Genomic DNA, 25,985 nt, shown 5'->3' on the forward strand with positions numbered 1-25,985 from the left:
CCGTGTAGATGGCCAGTGTGCCAACACAGACACAAAACTTCTCCCAGTAGGCACAAAGGCTACTTTGAAAGCCGCTAGTTTGGCTGTTGTGAGAGTCCTCTTTTGCATTCTTTTTGGTTTAAAAGTCTGTTTTTGTTGGTGCTATATGTTTGTTTTCTCAGGATTGAAATTCTCCAGACAAGTGTATTCTCTTAAAATCCTCCAGGAGACTTAGGCTAGAAATTTAAAAACAAACAAAATGGGTGGGGCAGAGGGGAGTCAAAACAGTTAATTCCTTAAGAGCACCTGGGATTTGAGTGTCTTGCTTCTGACCTGGTGCGGAGAGCACATGGATTGTAAGAGATTCTCTTTAACAGCCCTGTGCCTGCTAGCTCCTTAGACCATGTCAGAAGGCAGTAGCTGAGGGACAAGTTAGATTTGGTGTCCTCAGTGTCTGTGTTCTCCCCCTCTATGATGCTACAGGCACCAGATTAGAGAGGGAGTGACAGCACCAGGAATGGCCACTGAGACTGGCCCTGGAGTGTGCTAGACCCAGACTTGGTGTTCTTGTTTCAGTTGCTCTTTCCTCCTGGGATTGCCCTAGAGATGGACAAAGCCCCAGGCCAAGGTTATAAGAAAGGAACCTGGAGGCCTGAGCTCAGCATTTGCTGTGGGAGCCAAAGGCTGTGTCTGACACCACTGCTCTGCTGTTCATTCATTGTCCTTAAACCTCTGATGGATGCCTTTGGGGGGTCTCTTCCAGGCACAGGTGTTGGTGTGCCGAGCACTCTCCAATGTCCTGCTGCTTCCATGGCCAAACCTCCCAGAGAATGAGCAGCAGTGGCCTGTGCGCTCCATCAACCATGCCAGTCTCATCTCCGCACTCTCCCAGGACTATCGCAACCTGAAACCCCATGCTGTCACCCCACAGAGGAAGATGCCGCTGGATGACAGTAAGTGTCCCCTGGGCAGGGACAGACTAGGGATGTAGGTGGGGCAGGCGTTGTTCTTCCTTTGCGGTAGGTGAGATACTCGTCTCTCCGTAGTCAGTCACACAGTTGTAAGAGGAAGAGTCAGACTCAGGTGGTAGAATCCTGCTTAGCTGTGGAATTCAGTGAACACCTCAGTTGGACTTATTTCCTGAATGCATGATTATTTAAAATGTCAAAAATAAGAAAAACATCTATTAAAGGCACTACTGATGGTGACTTCTGTGGATAAAAAGGTCCTATAGTGATTATTAATCCATTTCAGATAACTTCTTTAAGCAATCAAAGAAGTTCACTTCTATACACTTTCGGAAAAAGTGAACTTAAGAACTGTCTTTTGGAACCTTTTTTAACTTTTCTCCAAGTACAAATATTTCAGGAAGAACTTGGTATCTTCACAAATGGCCCTTTACGTTTGGTTGTTTATATTAAAGAAGGAGAAAAAAGATGAATCAATAGAATTCAGTAGTTCAGATAGAAGGCATCAGATTTCTCTTAATAATCTTCCTGGAATAGCAATTACTATAGAAATATTTTAAAAATACAGTCAGTTTTCACAATAAGAAAGTAATGGAACCTTATTGGATGATGTCATTTATGGAATGTCAACAAAAACACTGAATTGTTAGAAATAATAAATACTCAACAGCCTTTTTAAAATACTACTTTTATAATCAGGAACATTAACATATGCTAAATATATAGGAATATTAGAATAGTATAAAGAAGGAAAATCTCTTAAATCTGACCAGTTTTGGTGTTTTAGAAAGTAATCATCTTAACTAGTTATTTTACTGGCTTCCTATTTTATTTTTAACTATTTTCTAGTTAATAGTTGCCTGAGAATGGATGACTTATTGAGGACATACTGTGTGCTAGGCTTTTACCTTTGCCATTTTATATCCATCATGGAATCTTTGGCAATGCCAGCATCAAACTTCAGAGTCTGGTATTTGATCCAGATTCTAAGTGATTTATATTTGTCAGTTAATTTAATTCTCACATCAGCCTTATGAGTTAAGTACTGTTAATTATCCTGACTTATCCATGAGGAAACTAAGTTATGAGAAGATTGAGAACTTGCCCAGGCGTTATATACAGCTAGTGTGGAATCATGTTTTACAAAGTTTAACAATCTTCTTTTCCCACTTTATCTTATATGCACTTAATGTCAGTCGGCATAGGCTAGGTTGTGCTATGTGGTAATGGACATTCCAAAAGCTTAATGGCTTTATGCAGGGAAAAATTCATTTCTTACTCATACTACATGTTCACCTCAGGCCAAGGGGTTAGGGAGGTCCTGCTTATTCTGGTTACTCAAGGACCCAGGTGATGGTGGCCCCAGTGCAGTATGTACTCACATTGGGACACGAACATGGTGAATTCCTTGGTGGTTCCTAAAGCTCTTGCCTATAAGCGACACTTGTCACTTCCACTCATATTTCTATGGCCAGAGTATATGGCTGTGTGGCTGCGGCCTAACTTCAGAGGGGGTGAAAAGTGTGGTGCCACCACGTGCTTGAAATACTTGCTGAATGGTGTTCATGATTTCCACGGCAAACATAATTAAAAACAGTTTGTATATTTGTTGAGTATTTGCTGTGTGCCAGGCAGTGGGCTGAGAACTTTATATATATTATTTCATTTAGTATTCCCAATAGCCCTGTGAGGTTTGTTACTATCCTCATTCTACAAGTGATGAAGTGAAAGCCTGGAAAGTTCTTCCTGTCCTAGCTTTACACTTTACATTTTCAAACCTACAGAACAGTGCAAAGATTAGGAAAATGAACAGTTGTGTATTTTCACCAGTGGTTTATGTTTGCCACACTTGTGTTCTCCCCCACCCCACATGCACTTTTTCTTTTTAACAGAGCCATTTGAAGTAACTTGCAGACATCAACACTTTATTCTTAAATACTTAACCTTTGTATCTGAGAACAAGATAACTCTCTTGCATAACCCAAACACCATTAACACAACCAAGGTGTGTCACATTGTTACAGTAATGTCATTTAACATGTAGACCACATTCAAACTTTCGCCAGTTGTTACCAAAATGTCCTGTTTTGCTTTTTAAAAAGTCAGAATACAGTCAAGGATCTTGTATTTTATTTGTCACATCTCTAGTCTCTTTTAATATAGAATGGCACTCTTGTTTTTTTTTTGTTTTTCATGAGATTGACATTTTTGAAGAGTTTATGCCTATTTTCTTGTCATGTAATCTTGTTCTGATTGTTCCAGCCATTTTTGGCAGGAATTGCCACCTATATATTGATGTGTACTTGCATCTCATCGCTTCCATTTGTGTCATTATTGGCTTTGCTCAGTGTGATCACCTGTGTCAGGCAGTGTCTGCCAGTCTCTGTTGTAAAGGTACCTTCCCCTGCAAGGCTTGGCAGGTTTAAGTTGCTTGGGATTATAGAAAAAGTGGTGGGGTCAGAAGTCAGACTTGGATCTGGATGGTTCCAGATCCTGTGCCCCTTCTTGGAAGTATTGTTTTTATTGGTTTTATAGCATCCTATCCTGTGGGAGTACCACATTTTATATATGCATTCTCCTCTTAATACATACTAAATGTGCTTTCAGTACTCTGCTTGTACATTTTTGTGATTAAATGTTAGTTCTTGTTTCAGTTTCCTTACATATCAGAGGTTAGATTTTTGTCTCTTGACTCTGTTGGCTTTTCTCCCTAAACTGCTTTCCCTGTGCCTCATGTATTGGGGAAATGTCTGCCCCATGTGCAGTGGGGCTCAGTAAAAGTCCTTGTGCTTGTAGCATTGTGAGTGAGTGGTTCCTTCAGTGGTATGGGTATCCCACCTGTTACTCACATGCCAGTGTCCCTGTGGCCAGCCTTTAGTGGACCAGGCCTGTTGTGAGCCATTACCTCCTTTCATGCTCAATCCTGTTAGTAAGGTGGTGTTATCTCTTCACAGTTTCAGATAAGGAAACAGACTCGAATCTAGTGGAGTTGGGAGTCAGTTCTGATTCTGTCCACCTCCAGAGTATGGATTCTTTCTGCTGTACCCTTCCCTGGAAGCTGCTTCAGCCCCCACAGAGGCTGGTGAGCTCAGGAGATCAGGGTGCTCCAGAGAGCACTATCAGGTACAGGCTGCCTCTCAGCCCAGCTCTGGTTCTGCCTCTGCAGCTCTGCCAGGGTTGATTCTGCCAAGCTCAGACTGAGTCATGAGGGGCTTTCTAGGGCAGTGGTTAGAAGCTCCATGTCTAAGAGGAAGGGGAAGAGCAATTGACCAGTGCTGGGGAATGATGACAGCTTCCCTGTGCTGCACCTTCTGATGCAGAAGATCCTTTGATGATATACCAGGCACTTGGCTACAAACCTCCTGAACCTCAACTCTAATCCTTACAGCAGTCCTGCAAAGGCGGGGCTGTTTGCTGACCCCGGTATCCCGACAAGGATCATGCCCTGGATGTATAGCCATGTAGTGACCATCTGTGGTTCATATCCAGGCTCCTCTGATCCTGGCCTGTGCTGTGTCCTCTGAACTCCTGCCTGTTTGCCAGCCACCGCCTCTGTTTTCCCTGTGTGCTGTATGGTGTCATCACATGAGCTCTTACATTGTGCTAGAACTACATGTTGTCAATAATGTATAATATAATACTATGTAATAACAATAATTACACTTATTGTCAGACCACGGGTCCAATAGGCCAAGGATTGATTGGGTGGTTTATCCTGTAACACAGGAGGAGCAGCAGATGTACATGACAGGTGCTTATGTGGATTGCCAGGTTAGGATCGCATCTGCAGCTGAGAAGAGTATTTGACCTGCCTGTGTCCGTTCCTGCCTGTATCTGTTACCCTGTGACACTTGCTTTCTCACCAGGCTGTTCACTATCTTAGAGTCTTGATTAAGTCCAAGACATCTAACCTGAGGGTCCTTTTCATCTTTTCTTCCTTGTGGACTTGTTTCTGGTGGATAGAGGCAAACAGAGTAGGCAGGCAGCTGGGGTCCTGACAGTAAAGAGGGAAAAAAGAATGAAAGGATATAGAAAGAGAGATATAGAGATTGTTAATTTGATCAAGAGACACTACTTATTCCTTTAGCAAGGCTTCTGTGTGATTTTTCTCTCAATATCTTTGCAAATCTCTTCCCCTTCCCCTGTGTTCCCTCTTACTCTGCTTTATCCTCAACAAGTCATAACATGAAACATAATCTTGATTTGCAGCCAAAGTGATTATCCACCAGACACTTACTGTTTTAGAAGATATCGTGGAGAGTATCTCTGGGGAATCCACCAAGTCTCGGCAGATCTGCTACCAGTCGCTGCTGGAATCCGTTCAGGTCTCCCTGGCCCTCTTTCCAGCTTTTATCCAACAGTCAGGTAGGAGCTGGCTGCAGGCCTCACTGGTGGATGGTGCTGACAAGGACCAGAGTAACTGCTTAGCTCTGTAGAGCAGACAGTGGGCAGTGCAGGCAGAGGGCAGGGATGTGTGTTTGGAGGGTCTCTGGGAGGCCCTGTGAAGCCTCACATCTGTGTCATGTGGCACTGAGTCAGTTGGGGCCTCTTGCTTAGTTTCCATTTTTAAGTCTTGCCCTCTCTCAGCATGGAACGTACATGGATGAGAGTAATAGCGATGTTACGTAGGAGAGGAAAGAGGGTTTGTTCCGATAAGCACTGCATATTTACTTACACAGCAAGGTGGGCTTTGCTGAGGTGGTTTCCCTCACCCCACTCTGTCACTGCCACTGGTACAGGCGCTCTGTAGCTCTCTGGACGTACTTAGCTGGCTCTCATGGGAGCATCTGCAGTAGTCTTGTCAGTCTTATGAGAGAAATATCAGGGTTTCTCAGTCAGCAAATATTCACTGATTGTCTTTTGTGAGCAGAGTGTGTACAGTTAGAGCCAAAACATACTGTATAAGATCATTGTTTAGATCTGAAAGTGGAACCACACTAAATGTAACTGATATTTTCTGCTATTAATCCATTTAATGGACGAGGGCCATTCAACCTGAATACAACTTCATTAGCCACTTTTGACCACTTAACCCCTGACCCAGCTGCTGGGGTTAATGGTCATAGAGAGAAATGGCTAAAGTATTCAGTTAAGGACCCGCTTGAATAGTTCATCAGGGAGAGCACAAAATGGTCCATCCGCAGTGAGAACTCTGAACATTGCTGGATGCTGGGCAGTGAGGGAGGCTTTGAGATGACCTTCCTTTCCTATAGTGAGCCATCATCAGGCAGAGGTTCACTGCACCAGAGCTGTGTACTCAGCATACCCTTAATCATTTTCCATTTTGCGTCATTGGCTGATGGCACTGGGGATGCCTCCTCCAGAGAAAGCCTTAGGCAATAGTGCACACTGCAAAAGCACATCCCTCAAGCCAGCGCTTCGTTACCCCTGTGTGTATGCCTCTGATGTTTGCTTTGTCTTTCCATTTAGATGTGACTGATGAGATGCTGAGCTTCTTCCTCACTCTGTTTCGAGGCCTTAGAGTACAGATGGGTGTACCTTTCACGGAGCAGATCATACAGACTTTCCTCAATATGTTTACCAGGTAACTGCTGGCCTGTGTCCATGGTTTTTAGACTCCCAAGTAAGAAGTTGCGGGACCTGGCTACAAAGCATGGGATTTTTTGGTCCTTTTCTTCATTTGCTACAAGCACTGATTTTCATGCCAGTCCTCAGAGAACCATTTCCTTGGCTACTTGTGCTTTCTCCTATCTACAGAGAACAGCTAGCAGAAAGCATCCTCCATGAGGGCAGCACTGGCTGCCGGGTGGTTGAAAAGTTTCTGAAGATCCTGCAGGTGGTAGTCCAGGAGCCTGGCCAGGTGTTCAAGCCCTTCCTCCCTAGCATCATCACCCTGTGCATGGAGCAGGTGTATCCCATCATCGCTGAGGTATGAGAGCTGGTTGTCCCTCTGTGCTGCCTCCTGGCCACCATGGTGCAGGGAAAGAGATGAAATACCAGGAAAATACATTGCGTTCTAAAGCTGATTTGTTAGTTACTTGATTTTTCTTGTAAAATAATTCTTTTCCAAGAGAACATGCCTTAACTTGATCTTTTTATATTGGTTGAGTTAATTAGAACTAGTCTAGTGTAAGCATAGTAGGTTAATTGTCACAAGATGGGTTGGTAAGTAAGATCACTCTCCCATGGCAAACAGTTTATAACTTTAGGTAATACTTGGTTTTTGCACCAAACATTGTAACAAATGTATTTTCCTTATTAAGAACATTTATGATCTCAAGGATATAAGACAAGTTCTTGGAACCATTCAAAGCTTTTGTTAGTAAAAGAAAGCTTTTTGTCCTTAGAAAACAGACACTCAGCATGACAAGATCCAGAATAAGTACAGATTTAACCAAATTTTATGTAATATACAACCAACATGTAAATAAGAGCTAACCTTTTTAAGTGCCCAGACTAAGGCTTAAATAAGTTCAGTTGCTTGCATCATTTACACTTGGGCTTGTAAGGATTTCTGCCATGGAAACTCATGCTCTCTGCTCTCAGTTTATAATCAAGTCTGAATTAAATATATCTGGGCCTTAAAATTTTGAATTTTTCACTGGTCATGCTCTCCAGTGACTTGGGGGAGTTTTGGTTAAATTAGAAATATTACTGAGCTTCCTCCTTCTCTCCTCTCAGAATCTGTGCTGCTAGTGAAAGAAATGGGCCCAGAGAGCAATAAGCTGCTTCCACCTAGAGGTGCTGCCTCCACTTAGAGGTCCCCTAATGCTGCTTACTGAGGTTTCTAAGCACTCCTTAAATTCCTTTTCTATGGAGGGCAGAAGCACTTTTAAGGCTTCTTATTTGTCTTTATGCCTAGAGGTTGCATAAGATGTACAGGTTAGCTGGGACAGGGCTCTTTTATCCTGGGACAAGGAACAGCACAACCAAGAAGGTGTGATAGGTCAGAGCACTTGCTTTCTAGACAGGAAATCCATATTCCTAATTGTACTTCCATTTAGTAGCCTTTTTTCCTAGCTTAAAAAGCTGAGTGCTTCTATCAGAAAAGGCCCGTTGGCACTGACCCAGGTATTCTGTCTCAGATGTGGTTCTAGCTTTGCCAACACACTCCTGGTTTGAGCTGCTGGCCCAGGGAGGTTTGATAGGGCGGGAGTGTGGGTGGCAAGCTGATGCTCTGCTTGCTGTTACCAGGCATCTCTTAGGCCTCTTTGTTGCTCAGGGTCCAGGTTGAGAGTGGCTCTCTGAGCCATAGGAAGGGAAGTTTTGAGGGTGTGTGTGTGTGTATCCACAGCGCCCCTCCCCTGATGTGAAGGCTGAGCTGTTTGAGCTCCTTTTCCGGACACTCCATCACAACTGGAGGTACTTCTTCAAGTCCACTGTCCTGGCCAGTGTTCAGAGGGGGATTGCCGAGGAGCAGATGGAGAATGAGCCTCAGTTCAGTGCCATTATGCAGGTAACGTGGAAGAGCTGGTAAGGCTGCCATGTTATCCAAGAGCAGACAGGCTTCGTTCTGGATGCCACCTGGGTTCATTGGCTGGCTGTCCCTTGGTTTGCTTCTCTAGTGTATGGTCGCACTTCTGCTAGTCTGGCCACTGAAACATCTTGAAGGCCTACAAGTTTTGGTTCTGAAGCTCAGCTATGCTTCTTAGTACCTATGAAGTTAACTAACTTTGGAGACCCCTCTTCTCTGAAGTGGGGAGAATCCTGTCTGGTGAGGGTAAGTGAGGCTGCACAGCCCAAGTCCCTGGCACGTGGGGATTCTGGGTCTGTGCCAGCCAGCTCTGCTGCTGCAGCGGTATTTCCCGGTGCAGGGAGACCGCAGCAGGACCATCTGGGAGCCTCCATAACTGGGAGCTGACTGAGTGGCATCTCCTGGGAGGGGCCCAGGGACCTGCATTTTTAAACGATAATTCTGGCTCTTGCTGTGTTGGGAGGAGTTCTACCCTGGGAGTCCATGCTTCCTTTCAGATCTAGTGTAGCTCACACCTTAAGAGAGTGAGCTCTCTGTGGGGAGCTGACCACCCTGGCGCACAGGATGGGGCTGGGCCTCGTCCTGGGGGAGGATTGCCGGGTGGTTGGGCTGCCCTCAGGTGCTCTCCCTGTGTACTCAGTTGTGTGACTTTTTTACTCCAGGCCCATAAAGTAGAGGGTTCTTTTTGGTTTTCTCAGTGCATGCTTTTCTTCATGGAGAAGCCAGAGGGATTCTGCCCTTCCTCTCTCCAGTTTCCTGCCATCATACACACACATGCACACATGCTCCCTGTGTTGGAGTCTCTCTGGAAAAGCACATGCCCTGCCCTTGGTCTCCCCACAGTCACTTTGCTGCACTTCCATCTCCAGCACCCCACTGCGGCCTTGGGGTGGGGTGTTCAAGTGTCTCCCTGCCTCCTGCCATCTTAAAACTGTCCTAAGCCACTTTGGAAAACAGTGTTACAGTTTGGCAGTATCTTAAAAAATGAAACATACGGTTACTACACGACCTAGCAATTCCACTTTAAAGTAGTCTACCTAAGATAAATGAAAACATATTCACACAATCTGTGCGCAGTTGTTTATAGTGGCTTTCTTCATAATTGTCAAAGCTGGAAACAGTTCACACATGCATGTAATGGACTGCCTCTCAGCAATCAAAAGGAACGTACCATTAAACAGACAACTTCCAGCTCCATTACGCTAGATGACATTCTAGATGAGAGAAGCCAGGTCTGAGAGGTGTGTACAATGTTCCATTCCATTATATGACATTCTGGAAAAGGCAAAGCTAGACGGATAGAGAGCAGTGGTTCCCTGGAGGTTGAAGAGAAGACTGATGACAACCAAGAGGGCCAGGGAGCTTTTTGGGGAGATAGGAATGTTCTGTGTCTCAATTGTCACAGTGATTAAGTAACTCTGTATTGGTCAGAATTACACAACGGTATAAATTTTCAAAAGGGAGGATTTCGTACTGTGTAGAGATATACTTTAGTAATCCTGACTTAAACAGATAAACCCCTGGGCATCATGAAGATCCCTTCATTGCAGCAGTGATCACAAGACCCTCTTCTCGTAGCTTCAGGGCCCAGGGACAGAATGACAGGGCAGTCATCAGCTTGTTCTGGGAGGTAGCCTGCCCTCCCCGGGTTTGCACCTCATTGGCATCCCCTGCTGGCCCACAGTCATTTTCCTGTCTCCTTTCTTTAAGTTAAATTTTATTTTTCTTATTGGAATGTAGTTGGTATACAAGAGCATGCTGGTTTCAGGAGTGCAGCACAGTGGCTGATAATTACTTGCATATGGAATATGTAGTCAGCTCCAGTCACTTCTGTTGTAGTAGGGCTCTTTGGGTTTTGGGGGATGTTTCTTTTGGCCCTTGGACTAGTAACTTAACAGCCCCAAACTGCAAAGCAGTTAAAAAATCTGCTATTGCATAACTCCAGGGCAGGGGTAGCCAGTGGTGAAGTAGCCCTTAAGGATTTGTGGCTTCTGAGACCTGGGATGCTAAGGAGAGGGCAGCTTATGTGAGTATTGGCTCAAGGGGAGGCAGACAGGTTCCAGTGTCTGCTTCAACTGCTGAGATACTCGATTAGAAGTTTAGCTTCTTGCCTTAAGGACAGAACCGTGAAGGGGTGTGGAGATTTATTACAAAGGGTGCAAAATGAGACCCAAATAAGAAGTGAGGCCCAGTGGGGAGGACTTAGGAGCTAAGACTATACAAGTACCTTCCAAAAAGCTGATCAGAAAGGCCAGAAGAGTCAGTGCAGTGAGATACTCTCACCCAGCCATCATGGTGCCACTCCTGGGGTGCTAGTTCTTTGGGCATAGCATAGGTGCCTTAGAAGGGCTGGGTCTCAGGGTATTTAAATACTGCTTATAAGATGGTGGCCCTATTTCCTAGGCTTTTGGACAGTCCTTTCTCCAGCCTGACATTCACCTGTTTAAACAAAATCTCTTCTACTTGGAGACTCTCAACACCAAGCAGAAGCTATACCACAAGGTAAGTCCCCATCTCTTAGAAAAGTTCTTTCATCAGAGCTGATGTGGTTACAGGCAAAGTCCCACCCTTCTCAGGGCAGCAGCTGGGGAGAATGACAGGAAGCAGGCTGGGACCTGGACAGCCTTCTGGGCCATCACTCACCCTGTTATGTCTGTCTGTCTGTCTGCAGAAGATCTTCCGGACCACCATGCTGTTTCAGTTTGTAAACGTGCTGCTCCAGGTCCTGGTCCACAAATCCCATGACCTTCTGCAAGAGGAGATTGGCATTGCCATCTACAACATGGCCTCTGTGGACTTTGATGGCTTTTTTGCAGCCTTCCTCCCAGAGTTCCTGACCAGCTGTGATGGCGTGGATGCTAACCAGAAAAATGTGCTGGGGCGGAATTTCAAGATGGATCGGGTGAGAGAGAGAGGCCAGGCTGAAGGGAGGGCAAGTGCAGGTTTTCAAGCATGGGGCCTGTTCAGTGAGGAGGTGGCAGGTGACCTCCAAGTATGCTTTGTAACATCCTGTGGCTCTGCAGTAGCTTGTGCAGTTCCTGGATGACTTGTGCTGTGACTGGATTTGGGGGCACATGATTTCCCCATTTGGCTTCTGCAGCTTATACGTTCTTTGTCTCAGCTGTTGGTCCCCAAAGTTCTGGCCCAGCAGTCATGTTGAGCTTGCTGACTTGCAGATGGGCTGAGAAGACTGGGGCTCGGGAGCTGAATCTCTTGCTGCCCAGGGTTAGAGATGGGACCTGGGCTCTTGCTAGGCTGCCCAGCTCAGCGTGGGTGGACCTTCTGCCCGGTCCTGGGAGGAACCCTCATAGTGCTCATGCTCTTGTGTCCCCGCCCGACTCCCACGGTCCACCTGGGGGTGGTGCAGGTGGATGGCCCAGACTGTGCAGCACCTTAACTGGGAGCTGGGGTGGTGATGGCTATGGATGCATGTGAACCAATGTGGCTGGTGTGGCTGGGTCCCACAGTGCCTGGCTTCTCCTTTCCTTTTTGGAGCTTACCTGCCCTCCTCCTTCCTATTTCAACCTGGGTCTGCTGCTTGCACCAAAGGCATTTTGGAGGATTTTTCCTGTGGAATATCTAATTTTCATCTTTCACTTAAAATGAAACCTCCCACATCCTCTTGGTGTTCCTAACTTGGCTTCTGCACCGGAGCAGCCTGCCCACGGTTCTACTTCAGTGTTCAGATTTATGCATTGCTCTTGCTGAGCACACTACTTTTTCCTTGCTTGTCTCATCTGTGATAGGTGTCAGGGTGGACTTTTCTACGACTCAGCTCCTGTTTTCTTTTTTCTTGGAATCTTTCCCAGAAATCTTCCTTGTTTTCTCCTAAGTTTCTTGAAGTTCACCCCAGCCACTTGGATATGTTTTCTTATTTTCCCAGAGGCCAAATCCTAAACCAGTTTCTAGTGATGTCATTATCAGCCAACTTCTTGTTTGAAAGCAGTGGTTTCCAAATCTAGTTTACATCAAAGCACCTGGGCTGATTAGTAAAAATATAGAAACACACTCTTCTGTTGTAGCCAAGAAATTGAATTTGGCATTGGGGAACCACTGATTGAAAAGACATCCCTTGGTCTGTTTTCTTGAGGATGAAATGATGAATAAGGAATCAGTGCCTTCATTCATTCACTCATTCACCATGCATTTGAAGTTGGCTGCTGCTTAGGCCCTGTGCCCTGTGTTGGGGCACCAGTCCCTTTTTGCCTTCAAGGAGTCTTTCTGGGGAGACAGGCAACAGAGCCCTCTGTGGACCACACTGAACCAAGCACTTGACACATCCAGGCTCTCGTAAGCAGGGACCTTTACTGTAGGTCCTATTTGTTAACCCCATTTCACAGATAAACCTAGGCTCAGAAAGGTCAGCAGTGAGTTGGCTGTTAACAGAACTTGGGAATGGTAGAGCCAGGAAGCAGGGTTCGGACCTGGCTGTTCCAGCTCCAGAGCCTGCATGCACTGTCCAGAAGCAGGGTGAGCCGAGGGTGTTGACCTAGCTGGCTGGGGCCAGGAAACGAGGTATCTGAGCAGCCTTTTTGGAAATGGAGGCTTTGAGCTGAAGTTTGAAGACAAGTAGAGGTTAGCCAGGTAAAGTGTTTGTGGATTGAAGGAGAGCTGCAAGTGCCTTCAGCTGTTTTCTGAGCCTCACCCCATCACCTGGGGTTTCAGAAAAGATCGCCTTGGCGCCACCAGCTAGGAGGCGAGCCAACTCTGTGCCAGGCACCGTTGATGGTACTTCACATTTAGACCTGCAGTCTGGCATTCAGTAATCCCAGTCTAAAGATGAGGAGGTGGACCTTGGGCGATCTCGATAGAGTCTGGGCTTTCGGCTGCAAAGGCCCCTCTCCGTTTGTGGGCTGTGGCCCCACCGGCTGTGGTGAAGAGTGGTGTGCATTGGCAACCATGTCAGTATTCATGAGTGATTCAGTCTGCACCCCTTCCATTCCTGTCGGTGTAACTTGGGGCAAGTTTTTTAATCTCTGTGTTTCACTTTCTTCATCCTTGAAGTGGTGGTGTTAACAGAACCTGTCTTGTAGGCTTGTGCTGAGGATTTTGTGGGCCATTACCTGGATTGCCTGGGAGGGAGCCTGGTACTGGTGAGCACTGGGGAAGTATTGTCTGTAGTTTTTCCCCGAGGCGCCTTTGTTAACACAATGCAAGAATGAATGGAAGTTTCCAGTTCTTTATGTTTGCAGTGCTCAAAGGCACACTCTGGGTGGGGGCAGGGTGATTTGGGGTATCAGGTGGGGCTTGGCTGCAGCTGTGCCTCTGCCTTCCAGGACCTGCCCTCGTTCACCCAGAATGTGCACAGGCTGGTCAATGACCTGCGCTACTACAGGCTCTGCAACGACAGCCTGCCCCCTGGCACTGTGAAGCTCTAAGCGTGGCCTGCGAGTTCCAAGGGACAAGGACTCCTGCCTCCTGCCACTGCTGCCTGCACCACCTCCCTCCTGCCACTGGTGTCTCCCACATGAGTTTCAGCCACTCCTTGGATTCTCATACCCTGAGCAGTGCTGCCTGCCCCCTGCCCATCCTCCACGCTCCTCTCCTGCCACCCACCCAGCAGAACTGGCTTCAGGGTGTGTCTCAGCACTGGTTCGGGTGCCCGGGGTGTTTGGAGCAGGCAGAGGGCCATATGGCCAGGTACCAGGGAGGCACTGGGAAGTCCTGTGGGGTGGCCCCTGCAGATCATGCATGTATCAGTCATGAGACAGAAACGCCAATGACAGCTTATGACAGTGCTGCCTTCTCACCATTCCACCTCCCACCACTCCCAGCCCAGCAGGCCTGGGAGAGTCATGATGTTGGAACTACTTTGGCACTTGTCAGGCCTCTCCCTCCCTCCCCCAATTGCCTTGAGGTCTCTGCTCTTTGTCAGACAGAGATTTGCAGACTCATGATTTTTTTGTTCTTGTGTTCTCATCATTCCATTGTGATACTAAGAAACGAAGAAGCCTAATGAAAAAATAAAATGCTTATGTTGTTATATAAATGCTTGGTTAGGGAGCTTTTTTTCCCACTCGGAACCTGTTCAGGGCCAGCATCCAGGTGAGGAATGGGGCAGTGGGGTATGAGGCCCAGGCTATACCCTGGAGAGCTCATTGGAGGGGATGACTTCTGCAGGGCCTGACTGCATCCCACTCTTTTCTAGGTGACATCTCTAAAGAGCATGAGAAGACAAGGTCCCCATTTCTCCTATTCAGGGAGGGTGGGGACTTGCCCTTAGAGTGAGCCTAGTGGTGGAGGTGGGTGTGTAAAGGAGTGCAGAGAGCATTAAGAGTCAGGAAAAAGAACTAATAAAACTTAGCTAAACCTTAACAGCAGACCATTCCGGAATAGTAAGAGATTCAATGTCTAAACTTAGAGAGAGACCAGATCAAAGGAAGAGAGAGCGAGAGGCCAGCCAAGGGCTATTTGAATCCTAGTTTACTAAATCCCCATGGTTTACAACCCTGATATCCACCCTGGCAGGGCCCTTGCTTATTTTTATACTGCTTCTCACTTTAGGTCCCTGTATCTTAAACCGGCTAATAGCCTTTGTTAGGGAAAGAGTGAGTGCTGTTCAGGTGCTAATGCTGAGACCGCAGTATCATTCACTCACACAGCAGGAAGAAACACACATTCCATGATTGGAATGGTCAAAGGAAAGTGGGGAAATGTAGAATCTAAGCATTAGTAAGATTAGTAAATTAGCATAAGCATAGCCATCTTAGAAACCTAGAAACCATTTTCTGAGAGTGTGACTCAGAGGAAAAAAAAAAAAAGACAAAAAAAACAAACCCTGGGCCTGGGTAAGGCCTTGAAAAACAAGTTAATCATGAGCACCGGGTGGTGGGCAGCTGTGACCCTTGGTCAGCTAACCTTGGTCAGTAAATCTTACATACCAAGCTTATCGTGCAGAACCTCCCTAACCATTGAGGAGTAGTCTTACCCTGCCCTTGCTTAACCCCAGGATATATGTCTTGCAAGAATAATGTATAGTTATAGAAAATTGCTATGAGTTAAGTGCTTTGAAATTGCTATATAAACCCTTGGCTCTGAGTGCTCGGGGTCCTTGTTGAGACCTGCTGCATCGGGCTGACTTGGACCTCAGCTAGCTAGCTGAATAAAGACTTTGCTTGAATTTACATCTCTATGCCTGTGTAGTTTGTTCTCTGGGGAAGCCTCGGAAGCCTGGACCCTAACATTTGGGGACTCGTCCGGGATTCGAGCGGCTTCCCTGAGAACAAAGGACAGCTGGAGGCAAGGTCTAATTGTCCGGACGGGGCAGTGTAATTCGAGGGTCGCCCCCTCGTGTCTGCATAAATCCATTATAAAGCGGGAGTCGCCATCCCGTGTATGGTCTCGGGTTAGTGGTCCCGAGTGAGGAAGTCCGGGCTGGTAGTCTCGGCCCCCAGGTTAGTGACCCTGGGCAAAAGTCCAGGTAACCAATCCTGGCCCTAGGGTCCGAGTGACTCGGCCTTAGGAAGGCAAATCCAATCGGCAGAAAACTGGCACCCGAGGAGGAAAAGATCGAGCTCGTCACCCTGCGGCAGTCCGAGTGGACGCCCTTCGGGAGAATTACGAGAGTTTTTGAGGACCCTGAAAGTGGTGAGTGTGGTGCGCACCAGAGTGAGAGAAGGACCGGTCCGAACGAGTGCGATCAGATGTGGTGTGTATGTTTGGTGTTATCATTGATTGTTTTACTGTGTTTTGGTTTTGGTTTATATTTCTTTTTGCACTTCTCATTTTAAGTTTCCTTGTTCTAAGGTTCTCCTGCTCTCTCCGTTCCTCCTTTCTGCCACTACATCATTCCCCGCAGGCACGGGTCGGGCAATTAAGAGCCATTAGGGCGCCCGCCGCTAGAAGACTCCCGTGACAGTATAAGGGGGTCACAGCCGCGAATCCCAGATAAATTCGCGTCCCCCGCGGAAGAAAAACTGTGCAACGACAGGCACTCGTTCACAAGCACATACAACAGTCATTTTGTTTGTCTGTTCCTCCTTTCTGCCACTACATCATTCCCTGCGGGCACGGGTCGGGCAATTAAGAGCCATTAGGGCGCCTGCCGCTAGAAGACTCCCGTGACAGGATAAGGGGGTCACAGCAGCGAATCCCAGATAAATTCGCGTCCCCCGCGGAAGAAAAACTGTGCAACGACAGGCACTCGTTTATAAGCACAAACAACAGTCATTTTGTTTGAAGTGGCATCTTCATCCTTCGCCTTTGTCTCCCTCATATTCTTTTTCCTTCTTCTTTCTCACCATGGGTCAGACTCAGGCTACTCCTAAGAGTCTGATCCTCTCCCATTTCCCCAAGGTCAAGGAACAGGCCTTAAGTATGAGCCTTGGCATCAAGAAGGGTAAGCTCGACACCTTTTGCTCAGTCGAGTGGCCTTCCTTTGGAGTAGGTTGGCCGGCCCAGGGGTCTCTTTCTTTGGACCTTATTGGCAAGATCAAAGCCATTATCTCCCGGCCAGGTCCTGAGGGCCACCCTGACCAACTTCCCTATATTCTTGTCTGGGAAAATTTGGCCGAGAATCCCCCTTCCTGGTTGGAGCCCTTTTTGGTGGAGAAACCTCATACTGGCCCACAAAAGACCTCCGTCCTAGTTGCCCAGGAAAAATCAAAGCCCTCTGATCGCAGGGCCAGAAATCCTGTGCGCCCAAGTGCGCCACCTGTCCTCCCCGACAGTTCTCCTCTTTACCCCCTCCCGCCGATTGAGCAACCACCCCCGTATGCAGAGGAGAGGGGTGAAGCTGCCGGGGGGATAGAAAATGTGGCTAGGGAACCCAGCAGGAACCAGGCGGCTGCAGCATCCCCAGATTCTTCAGCAGAGGGAGGCGGGAGGCTGGAAAGAGCTTCCTCACACTCCCCCGCCCTGGCCCCACGCTGGGCGCCAGGTAGAACTGGAGGAATGCAGCTAAGGTCTCGAGGGGCCAGGGAACAAGAAGGGGAGGCTCCCTCCTCCACCTCAGAAGGAGCAGTGCCAGTTCTGCCTGTGCGTGCCATCGGTACCGGCATTGCTCAGCAATATCAATATTGGCCCTTTTCATCTAGTGACCTTTATAATTGGAGGACTCAGAATCCTCCCTTCTCAGAGGACCCCAAGTGTCTTATAGGTTTAGTGGAGTCCATTATGTTTACCCATCGTCCCACATGGGACGACTGCCAGCAATTACTCCGCACTCTCTTCACAACGGAAGAACGAGAGCGTATCCTCAATGAAGCCAGGAAAAATGTCCTCGGAGAAAATGGAAGACCCACTACCCTCCAGCCCATCATCGACGAGGCGTTCCCACTTACGCGCCCAGATTGGGACTTCGGAACTGCAGAAGGTAGGGAGCGTCTCCGGGTCTACCGCCAGACTCTGATGACCGGTCTCCGGGCGGCCGCCAGATGGCCCACTAACTTGGCTAAGGTAAAAACTATTGTTCAGGGGGAAATGGAAAGCCCAGCCGCGTATCTGGAAAGGCTGTTTGATGCTTACCGGCAGTACACCCCCATAAACCCAGAAGCAGAGGAACACAGGTCAGCTGTAGTCCTCTCATTCATCAACCAGGCAGCCCCCGATATCCGGAGAAAACTCCACAAGCGGGAGGACCTAGGGGAGATCTCTATTAGCTGCTGCAGCCGGCAGAGAAGGTCTTCAATGCTAGAGAAACTCCGGAAGATAGAGAAGAAAGGCTGAGGAAAGAGAAATGGGTAATGCAGGAGAAAAATAGGAAGGAAGACAGAGAATTTCAGAAAAGGGAGAACAAGAAGCAGAGGGAAGAGATGGCCAGGATATTCCTGGCCGGGGTGAAGGAGGGCCCTAGGCCACCTCAAGGAACAGGACCCCGTCAATCCCGACTAGGACAAGATCAGTGCGCCCTGTGTAAGAAATATGGACATTGGAAGAGGGAGTGCCTCCAAAGGAGGGAACAAGGGAGAGGGAACCCTGTTAAGACCCTGCACCTAGGAGAGGAGGATTGACGGGGACGGGGCTCGGCACCCCTCCCCGAGTCCTGGGTAACCCTGTGCGTGGAGGGGACTCCCATTGGGTTTATGGTAGATACTGGGGCACAGTATTCAGTTCTCAACCAGGCCCACGGCCCCCTAAACCCAGGACGCACAAGTATAGTCCAGGGAGCGACAGGGTCCAGGAAATGTGCCTGGACTACTAACAGAAAAGTGGACCTAGGAAGGCATCAGGTCTCTCACTCATTCCTGGTCGTACCCGAAAGCCCTGCACCGTTGCTGGGCAGAGACTTATTAACCAAGGTTGGGGCTCGCATTCATTTTGAACCCGAAGGGATAAAAATCATGGACAAAGAAGGGCAGCCCCTACAACCGGCGCATGTATTAACTCTTTCCCTGGCCGATGAACATCGTCTGTTTCAGACGGATCAAGAAAAGGGGGGCCAGGGAGAGATAGACTCTTGGGTACAGAAGTTCCCTTCCGCATGGGCCGAGACCGGAGGAATTGATCTCGCTAAACACCTATCCCCGGTTGTTGTTCAACTCAAAGCCGCAGCTCTACCCATACGGGTCCGGCAATATCCAATGCCAGAAGAGGCTAGGAAAGGGATAGCACCCCATATCCATAGACTGTTAGAGACAGGAATCCTTAAGACCTGCCAATCTGCATGGAATACGCCTCTGCTTCCAGTGAGGAAGCCTGGCAGTAAAGATTATAGGCCAGTGCAAGACTTGCGGAAAGTCAATGAGAGGGTAGAAGACATCCATCCTACAGTGCCTAACCCTTACACCTTACTCAGCCACCTGCCACCCACGCATGTGTGGTATACTACTCTGGACCTGAAAGATGCCTTCTTTAGTATTCCACTCTCTGAAGTTAGTCAGCCTTTGTTTGCCTTTGAGTGGCAAGAGCCAGGGGGAGGAAGAAAAGGGCAGCTTACCTGGACTAGACTGCCTCAGGGCTTCAAGAACTCTCCCACCTTATTCAATGAAGCCCTAAGCCAGGACTTGGAGCCCTTTCGCAGGAGCCACCCCCACGTGACCTGCAGTATGTAGATGACCTGTTGCTGGCCACAGAAACCCGTGAAGAGTGCGAAGAAGCCACGGGGAACTTGCTGGCTGAACTAGGTGAACTGGGATATCGAGCCAGCGCCAAGAAAGCCCACATCTGTCAAAGGTCAGTAGTCTACTTGGGGTACACAATATCTAATGGGGCCAGGTGGCTAACACAGGCCATGAAGCAAACTGTCCTGGCTATCCCCATCCCTTCCTCACCCCGGGGAGTGAGAGAATTTCTTGGCTCAGCCGGGTTTTGCAGGCTCTGGATTCCAGGGTACGCAGAAATAGCCCGACCACTATATGAAGCAACCAAAGAAGGGCCGGGCTGGCAATGGATGCAGGAAGAACAAGAGGCGTTTGACAGACTAAAAGAAGCTCTCCTCCGGGCCCCCGCCCTATCTCTGCCAGACCCAGAAAAACCCTTTATCCTGTTTGTAGATGAAAAGAAGGAAGTGGCTAAAGGAGTTCTGGCTCAGCAGCTGGGCCCGTGGAAGAGACCTGTGGCTTATTTGTCCAAGCGGCTAGACCCAGTGGCCTCCGGGTGGCCACCTTGTCTGCGTATCCTAGCAGCCATCGCTCTACTGGTAAAAGAGGCAGACAAGCTGACTTTTGGCCAAAATCTGAGAATAACAGCCCCACATACCGTGGAGGGGATCCTCAAGCATCCTCCAGGAAAATGGATGACGAACGCAAGACTCACCCACTATCAAGGGCTCCTACTAGATTCTCCCCGAATGGCCTTCTCTGACCCGGTAACCCTAAATCCTGCCACCCTTCTGCCGGACCCAGATCTGACGACCCCCATCCATGACTGTAGAGATATCCTTTCTGAAATTATCCAGGTGCGAGCAGACCTGAAAGACACACCGTTACTGAACTGTGAGCTAAATTGGTATACGGATGGGAGCAGCTTTGTGCAGGAGGGGGTCAGGAGAGCAGGGGCAGCAGTAGTAACCCACGATGGGGAAGTTGTCTGGAGCACAGCTCTGCCCCCTGGCACCTCAGCACAGAAGGCGGAACTTATTGCTCTCGCTGAGGCCCTGGAAAGAGCAGAAGGAAAGCGGGCCAACATTTACACAGATAGCAGATACGCCTTTGGCACTGTCGATGTCCATGGTGCCATCTACCGAGAAAGAGGATTCCATTCCGCGTAAGGGAAGGGACTGAGGAATCTGCAAGAAGTCCAAAGACTATTAGCTGCTGTTGAAAAACCTAAAGCGGTAGCAGTTATACATGTACCGGGCCACCAATCAAAGAAGACACCCGAGGCCATCAGCAACAGCCATGCAGATGCAGAAGCTAAAAGGGCAGCCCTCTCGGACTCTCTTGTGCTTGCAGCCCTCGAAATACCCATACCTGAACTGCCCGCACTGCCGCCCAAACCTGAGTATTCCCCTCAAGATCTTGAGTGGATTAGGAAACAAGTCCCGGGGGAAGTGTTTGGAGAGGGACATTGGGGTAGGGACCAGGAGGGTAGATTGATCTTGCCAAAAGCATTAGGACAGTACCTGCTTGCTAATCTGCATAAGTCCACCCACCTAGGTGGAAAAAAACTGCTCAGCCTTTTCCAGTCTGCGCAGTTGGTGTTTCCCCACCAGAATGAGGTGACTCGCCAGATCATGAAAGAATGCAGTAGCTGTGCAATGCTAAGACCGGCCCCAAGAGGGCTGCACCCAGCAGGTACCCGGGAAAGGGGGAGGGCTCCAGGGAGGAATTGGGAAATAGACTTCACCGAAATAAAACCAGGGAAGTATGGATACAGGTATTTGCTAGTTATGGTAGATACTTTCTCTGGGTGGGTGGAGGCCTTTCCAACCAAGCATGAGACTAGCCAAGTAGTAGCAAAAAGATTAATTGAAGAAATCATCCCCAGATATGGGGTCCCTGAAGCAATAGGTTCCGATAACGGCCCGGCTTTCATTAGCAAAGTCCTGCAAGGACTAGCCCTAGCTTTGGGAGTAGATTGGAAGTTACATTGTGCTTATAACCCACAAAGCTCTGGGCAGGTAGAGAGAATGAATCGGACCTTGAAAGAGACCCTTTCTAAATTGGTATTGGAGACTGGTGGGGACTGGGTGACTCTCCTTCCCTTAGCCATCTTCCGCGCTCGGAACTCCCCCTATGTACATGGTTTAACTCCATTTGAGATAATGTATGGGGCCCCTCCACCTATAACTCGACGAGTGCAGCTTCCCGATGCAGAGGACCCGGCCCCTGACTATCTGAATGTGTTGCAAGTTCTTGCTAAAGTGCAGCAAGAAATCTGGCCCCTGATCAGAGCATATTATGAGGGCGGGAAAATTCCGAGCCCGGAACATGGCATAGTCCCAGGGGATATAGTATGGGTCAAAAGACATCAAGTGAAGACTCTCGAGCCCAGGTGGAAAGGACCTTATGTTGTATTGTTTACCACCCCCACTGCTCTCAAGGTTGATGGTATTGCTCCCTGGGTACACCACACCCACGTTCGGAAGGTCCTGCCTCATAAAGACCCAGGGGCCTGTAAGGAAAAGTGGAAGGTGCAGCAGCATCCTGCCAATCCCTTAAAACTACACCTAAGCCGAAGATGAAAGGAGCCACATCTCGTCGAGGCAATGGGACCGGCTCCTAGAAGTTGTCCATCCAGGAAGCCTATCGCCCAGAGGACCTTTCGGTACCTCATCAGTTCCGGGTGAGAGACCCTGTTTACGTGAGACGACACAGAACGGGGACCCCCGCCGGGCCCGGATTGGTGGGTAACTCAGACTAATAACCCCCTCAAGCTTCGCTTGTATAAAAAGAACCATGCTATTGGTGATTCTGATGCTCCTGCTACCTCCAACCCACCAGAACCCTAACCCCCATGTCCCCTATCAGCTCACCTGGGAAATAGAGAACTGGGAAACTCATGAAATATACAACCGCACTTCCCACACGACTCCCTTAGGCACGTGGTTCCCTAACCTGTACTTTAACCTAGATAGAGTAGCGGACTTAGAAAAGAGAGGCGGAAAAGGCAAGAGTCAGCATTTAGGCCTCCCTCTTCCCTGCGCCCCTCAGTTCTGTCCTGTTGGAATGGGAGGAGGAGACTGGCGAGAAAAGCAGCGCAGAGTCTCTGTGAGTTGAAATGGGTTTTATGCGTGCCCAGGGTTTCGAACAGGGCCAGCGAAGCAGCAGTGTGGAGGGGCTGAGGCCCGATACTGTGCATGCTGGAGTTGTGTTACCACCAATGACGGGGAGTGGAAGTGGCAAGTAACTCCCCAGCTCATCACTCTCTCATTTGTTAAACCGTGCACCCGAACTAGGTACAGCCCAGACTGTAATCTGCTCAAGCTCCAGTTCACAGAACAAGGAAAAAAAAAAACACCCAATGGCAGACAGGGTTAACCTGGGGCCTATATCTTTATCAGACCCCTCCCTTTGGAACCCTTATCCGAGTCAAATTAAAAGTTGAGCCAATAGTCAAGAAAGCCTTAGGTCCCAACCCGGTCATAAATCCTCAGAAACTTTCAATCCAAGACAAGGGCCTGAGTAAAAAGGATGAAAAAATGCTGACCAGAACGCTTGCTCCAGAGCCCATGAGAGGACCGAGTCCATCGACCTCTGGGTTATGGGCCCAGCACACCCCCTCCGGGTTAGATAATCCCATGTGGGAAATGGTGCAGGCAGTTGTAGAGACTCTTAACCACACCACTTCCTCCCTCACCGATCCCTGTTGGCTATGCTACCCAGGTTCACCCCCCTTCTATGAGGCAATCGGGATAAATAGCTCCTACACTATCAACAACTCCCATCCCACTTCCTGGGACGGGAGACCGTGGGGACTTACAATCGCTCAAGTCTCAGTCGTTGGTACGTGTGTAGGCACAGTCCCGACGACCCAGAGCCAGTTATGCTCCTCCTATAATAACACTACGTGGGAGCAGGGAAAGTGGATTATACCCTCCTCGGGCTGGTGGCTCTGCTCAAAGACAGGCCTCACTCCGGCCCTATCCACCTCTGTGTTCAATGCTAACAGTGAGTTTTGTGTGCTGGTGGCCCTTCTACCTCGCCTAATATATCATTCTCATGAATCTCTCCTTTCTTATTGGGAAGAAAGGCTGAGCCCCCACCGGAGCAAGAGGGAGGTTGTTACCGCCCTGACCATTGGAACCCTCTTCACCCTAGGGATGGCAGGGGCAAGCACGGGGGTTGCAGCCCTTGTAACTCGAGAAAAGGGGCTCACAGCCCTGAGGCTGGCAATCGACAGAGACCTAGAACAACTCCGACAGACAATATCAGACCTAGAGCAATCCCTCACCTCCTTGTCCGAGGTGGTCCTACAGAACCGAAGAGGCCTGGACCTCTTGTTCTTAAAGGAAGGTGGGTTATGCGCCGCCTTAAGAGAAGAGTGCTGTTTCTATGTAGACAAAACAGGTGCAGTCAGAGATTCCTTGGCCAAACTGAAAAAAGATTTAGAGAAGAGGCGTAAAGAATATGAAAGTAGCGAAGGCTGGTTTGAGTCTTGGTTCAAATACAAGCCTTGGTTTGCTACCCTTCTCTCGGCCGTTGCGGGGCCGCTCGTCATCCTGCTGTTGCTGTTTACGATTGGCCCGTGCATAATTAACAAGCTTGTTAAGTTTGTGCAGGAAAGAATTGACACTGTCCAACTCTTAGTCCTTCGTCAAAGGTATCAGGACCCAGATGCCGCTGTGGAAGATTCCACAGTCTAATCAAGAAAAGGGGGGAAATGTAAAGGAGTGCAGAGAGCATTAAGAGTCAGGAAAAAGAACTAATAAAACTTAGCTAAACCTTAACAGCAGACCATTCCGGAATAGTAAGAGATTCAATGTCTAAACTTAGAGAGAGACCAGATCAAAGGAAGAGAGAGCGAGAGGCCAGCCAAGGGCTATTTGAATCCTAGTTTACTAAATCCCCATGGTTTACAACCCTGATATCCACCCTGGCAGGGCCCTTGCTTATTTTTATACTGCTTCTCACTTTAGGTCCCTGTATCTTAAACCGGCTAATAGCCTTTGTTAGGGAAAGAGTGAGTGCTGTTCAGGTGCTAATGCTGAGACCGCAGTATCATTCACTCACACAGCAGGAAGAAACACACATTCCATGATTGGAATGGTCAAAGGAAAGTGGGGAAATGTAGAATCTAAGCATTAGTAAGATTAGTAAATTAGCATAAGCATAGCCATCTTAGAAACCTAGAAACCATTTTCTGAGAGTGTGACTCAGAGGAAAAAAAAAAAAAAGACAAAAAAACAAACCCTGGGCCTGGGTAAGGCCTTGAAAAACAAGTTAATCATGAGCACCGGGTGGTGGGCAGCTGTGACCCTTGGTCAGCTAACCTTGGTCAGTAAATCTTACATACCAAGCTTATCGTGCAGAACCTCCCTAACCATTGAGGAGTAGTCTTACCCTGCCCTTGCTTAACCCCAGGATATATGTCTTGCAAGAATAATGTATAGTTATAGAAAATTGCTATGAGTTAAGTGCTTTGAAATTGCTATATAAACCCTTGGCTCTGAGTGCTCGGGGTCCTTGTTGAGACCTGCTGCATCGGGCTGACTTGGACCTCAGCTAACTAGCTGAATAAAGACTTTGCTTGAATTTACATCTCTATGCCTGTGTAGTTTGTTCTCTGGGGAAGCCTCGGAAGCCTGGACCCTAATAGGTGGAGGGTACCCGTGCTGTCTGCTGCCCCTGCTCCTCAGTGTGGGCCCCCCTCCTCCACTCCCACAGAATGGATTCCTTTCCAGAGTACTCAGCCTGGAACTGTCCCTCATGGAATGAAGTCTTGCCTGAGGGCAGGAGGTGGAGGTCTCTTGATGGATTGGCTGAGAACAGTGGTGGAGAGGGGAGGGGAGGGAGGAAGGGAAAGAGGGTGTAGCCTTGTGAGGGGTGGGGAATGGGTGGGGTACGGGGTCCTTGGTGTTTCTGAGAACAGGGGTCTTGTCCAGCCATTCACATGTGGAAATCATACTTGTCCTCCAAATTTCTGGGATAACGGATCAACATTTCCTGCTTTAGGCCTTGCGATGACTGCACAGACAAGACTCAGGTAGGTTCTGCTGTGGAATACCACACCTGGCAGGAAGAGACTGTTCACCTGGAAGTGAGGGTGGGGGTCTTCGTGATGGGAGGGGAGTGTGTTGGCTTGTGGGTAGAACTGGGTTGGGTGGGAGTTGGGGGCTGATAGCTGCTTCTGAGACTTCGGGGTCTTGTAATCACTTGGCGGGTGGAGTCCTAGGCTTGTGTGCATGCACATTTGTGTGTGTGTGGTGCAGCCCCATGCTTCGTGTCAGTCACAGACTCCCAACTGCAGCTAGCCCCACTTCAGAGTTCAAAGAAAAGGAAATTGAAACTCTAGTTGCTCTTTTGCAGAAAGGAATTAGCATCTGGTTATTCCTGGGCTATAGATACCACCTCACTGGCCTGCCAGGGAAGGCCAGGAGTGCTGTGAAAGGGTCTGAATGCCTGGAGATGGAGAGGAGAGGGAGGTGGGTTTGTTGCTGGTGAGCCCCACTCCTGGCCAGAACATGAGGCAGGACTTAGGGTGGTAGAGGAAGGGCTGTGGGGAGTAAGGTGGGCTGGATGGAGGATTTCTGTTCCACAACACATGGGCCTGGCCCCAGCTGT

At 48.5% G+C, this 25,985-nt stretch overlaps 2 protein-coding genes across 4 annotated transcripts in view; both read left to right on the forward strand.

Moving 5' to 3' along the window:
- XPO6 (exportin 6) overlaps positions 1-14,371 on the forward strand; it is a 118,437-nt gene extending 104,066 nt beyond the window's left edge. For both annotated transcript variants that reach the window (XM_036992127.2, XM_073215361.1), the window contains exons 17-24: positions 743-932; positions 5,157-5,312; positions 6,378-6,492; positions 6,666-6,837; positions 8,203-8,364; positions 10,786-10,884; positions 11,054-11,284; positions 13,659-14,371. In XM_036992127.2, coding sequence (XP_036848022.1) covers positions 743-932; positions 5,157-5,312; positions 6,378-6,492; positions 6,666-6,837; positions 8,203-8,364; positions 10,786-10,884; positions 11,054-11,284; positions 13,659-13,760 — 1,227 coding nt within the window. In that variant the 3' untranslated portion in view covers positions 13,761-14,371. The remainder of the gene's footprint in view (positions 1-742; positions 933-5,156; positions 5,313-6,377; positions 6,493-6,665; positions 6,838-8,202; positions 8,365-10,785; positions 10,885-11,053; positions 11,285-13,658) is intronic.
- A 130-nt stretch (positions 14,372-14,501) lies between these two features.
- On the forward strand, positions 14,502-24,787 carry LOC140844076 (uncharacterized). 2 transcript variants are annotated; one of them, XM_073215363.1, is made up of 3 exons: positions 14,502-17,695; positions 20,919-21,056; positions 21,806-21,876. In XM_073215363.1, the coding sequence occupies exons 1-3, from the start codon at positions 16,624-16,626 to the stop codon at positions 21,808-21,810; spliced, it is 1,215 nt and encodes a 404-aa protein (XP_073071464.1). In that variant the 5' UTR covers positions 14,502-16,623; the 3' UTR covers positions 21,811-21,876. The 2 variants fall into 2 exon arrangements, with proteins under 2 accessions (XP_073071464.1, XP_073071463.1); XM_073215362.1 differs by having other exon boundaries at positions 20,919-24,787.
- The last annotated feature ends 1,198 nt before the right edge of the window (positions 24,788-25,985 follow it).

The sequence above is a fragment of the Manis javanica genome, chromosome 10 (genome assembly GCF_040802235.1).
Source record: "Manis javanica isolate MJ-LG chromosome 10, MJ_LKY, whole genome shotgun sequence".
Taxonomy (NCBI): domain Eukaryota; kingdom Metazoa; phylum Chordata; class Mammalia; order Pholidota; family Manidae; genus Manis; species Manis javanica.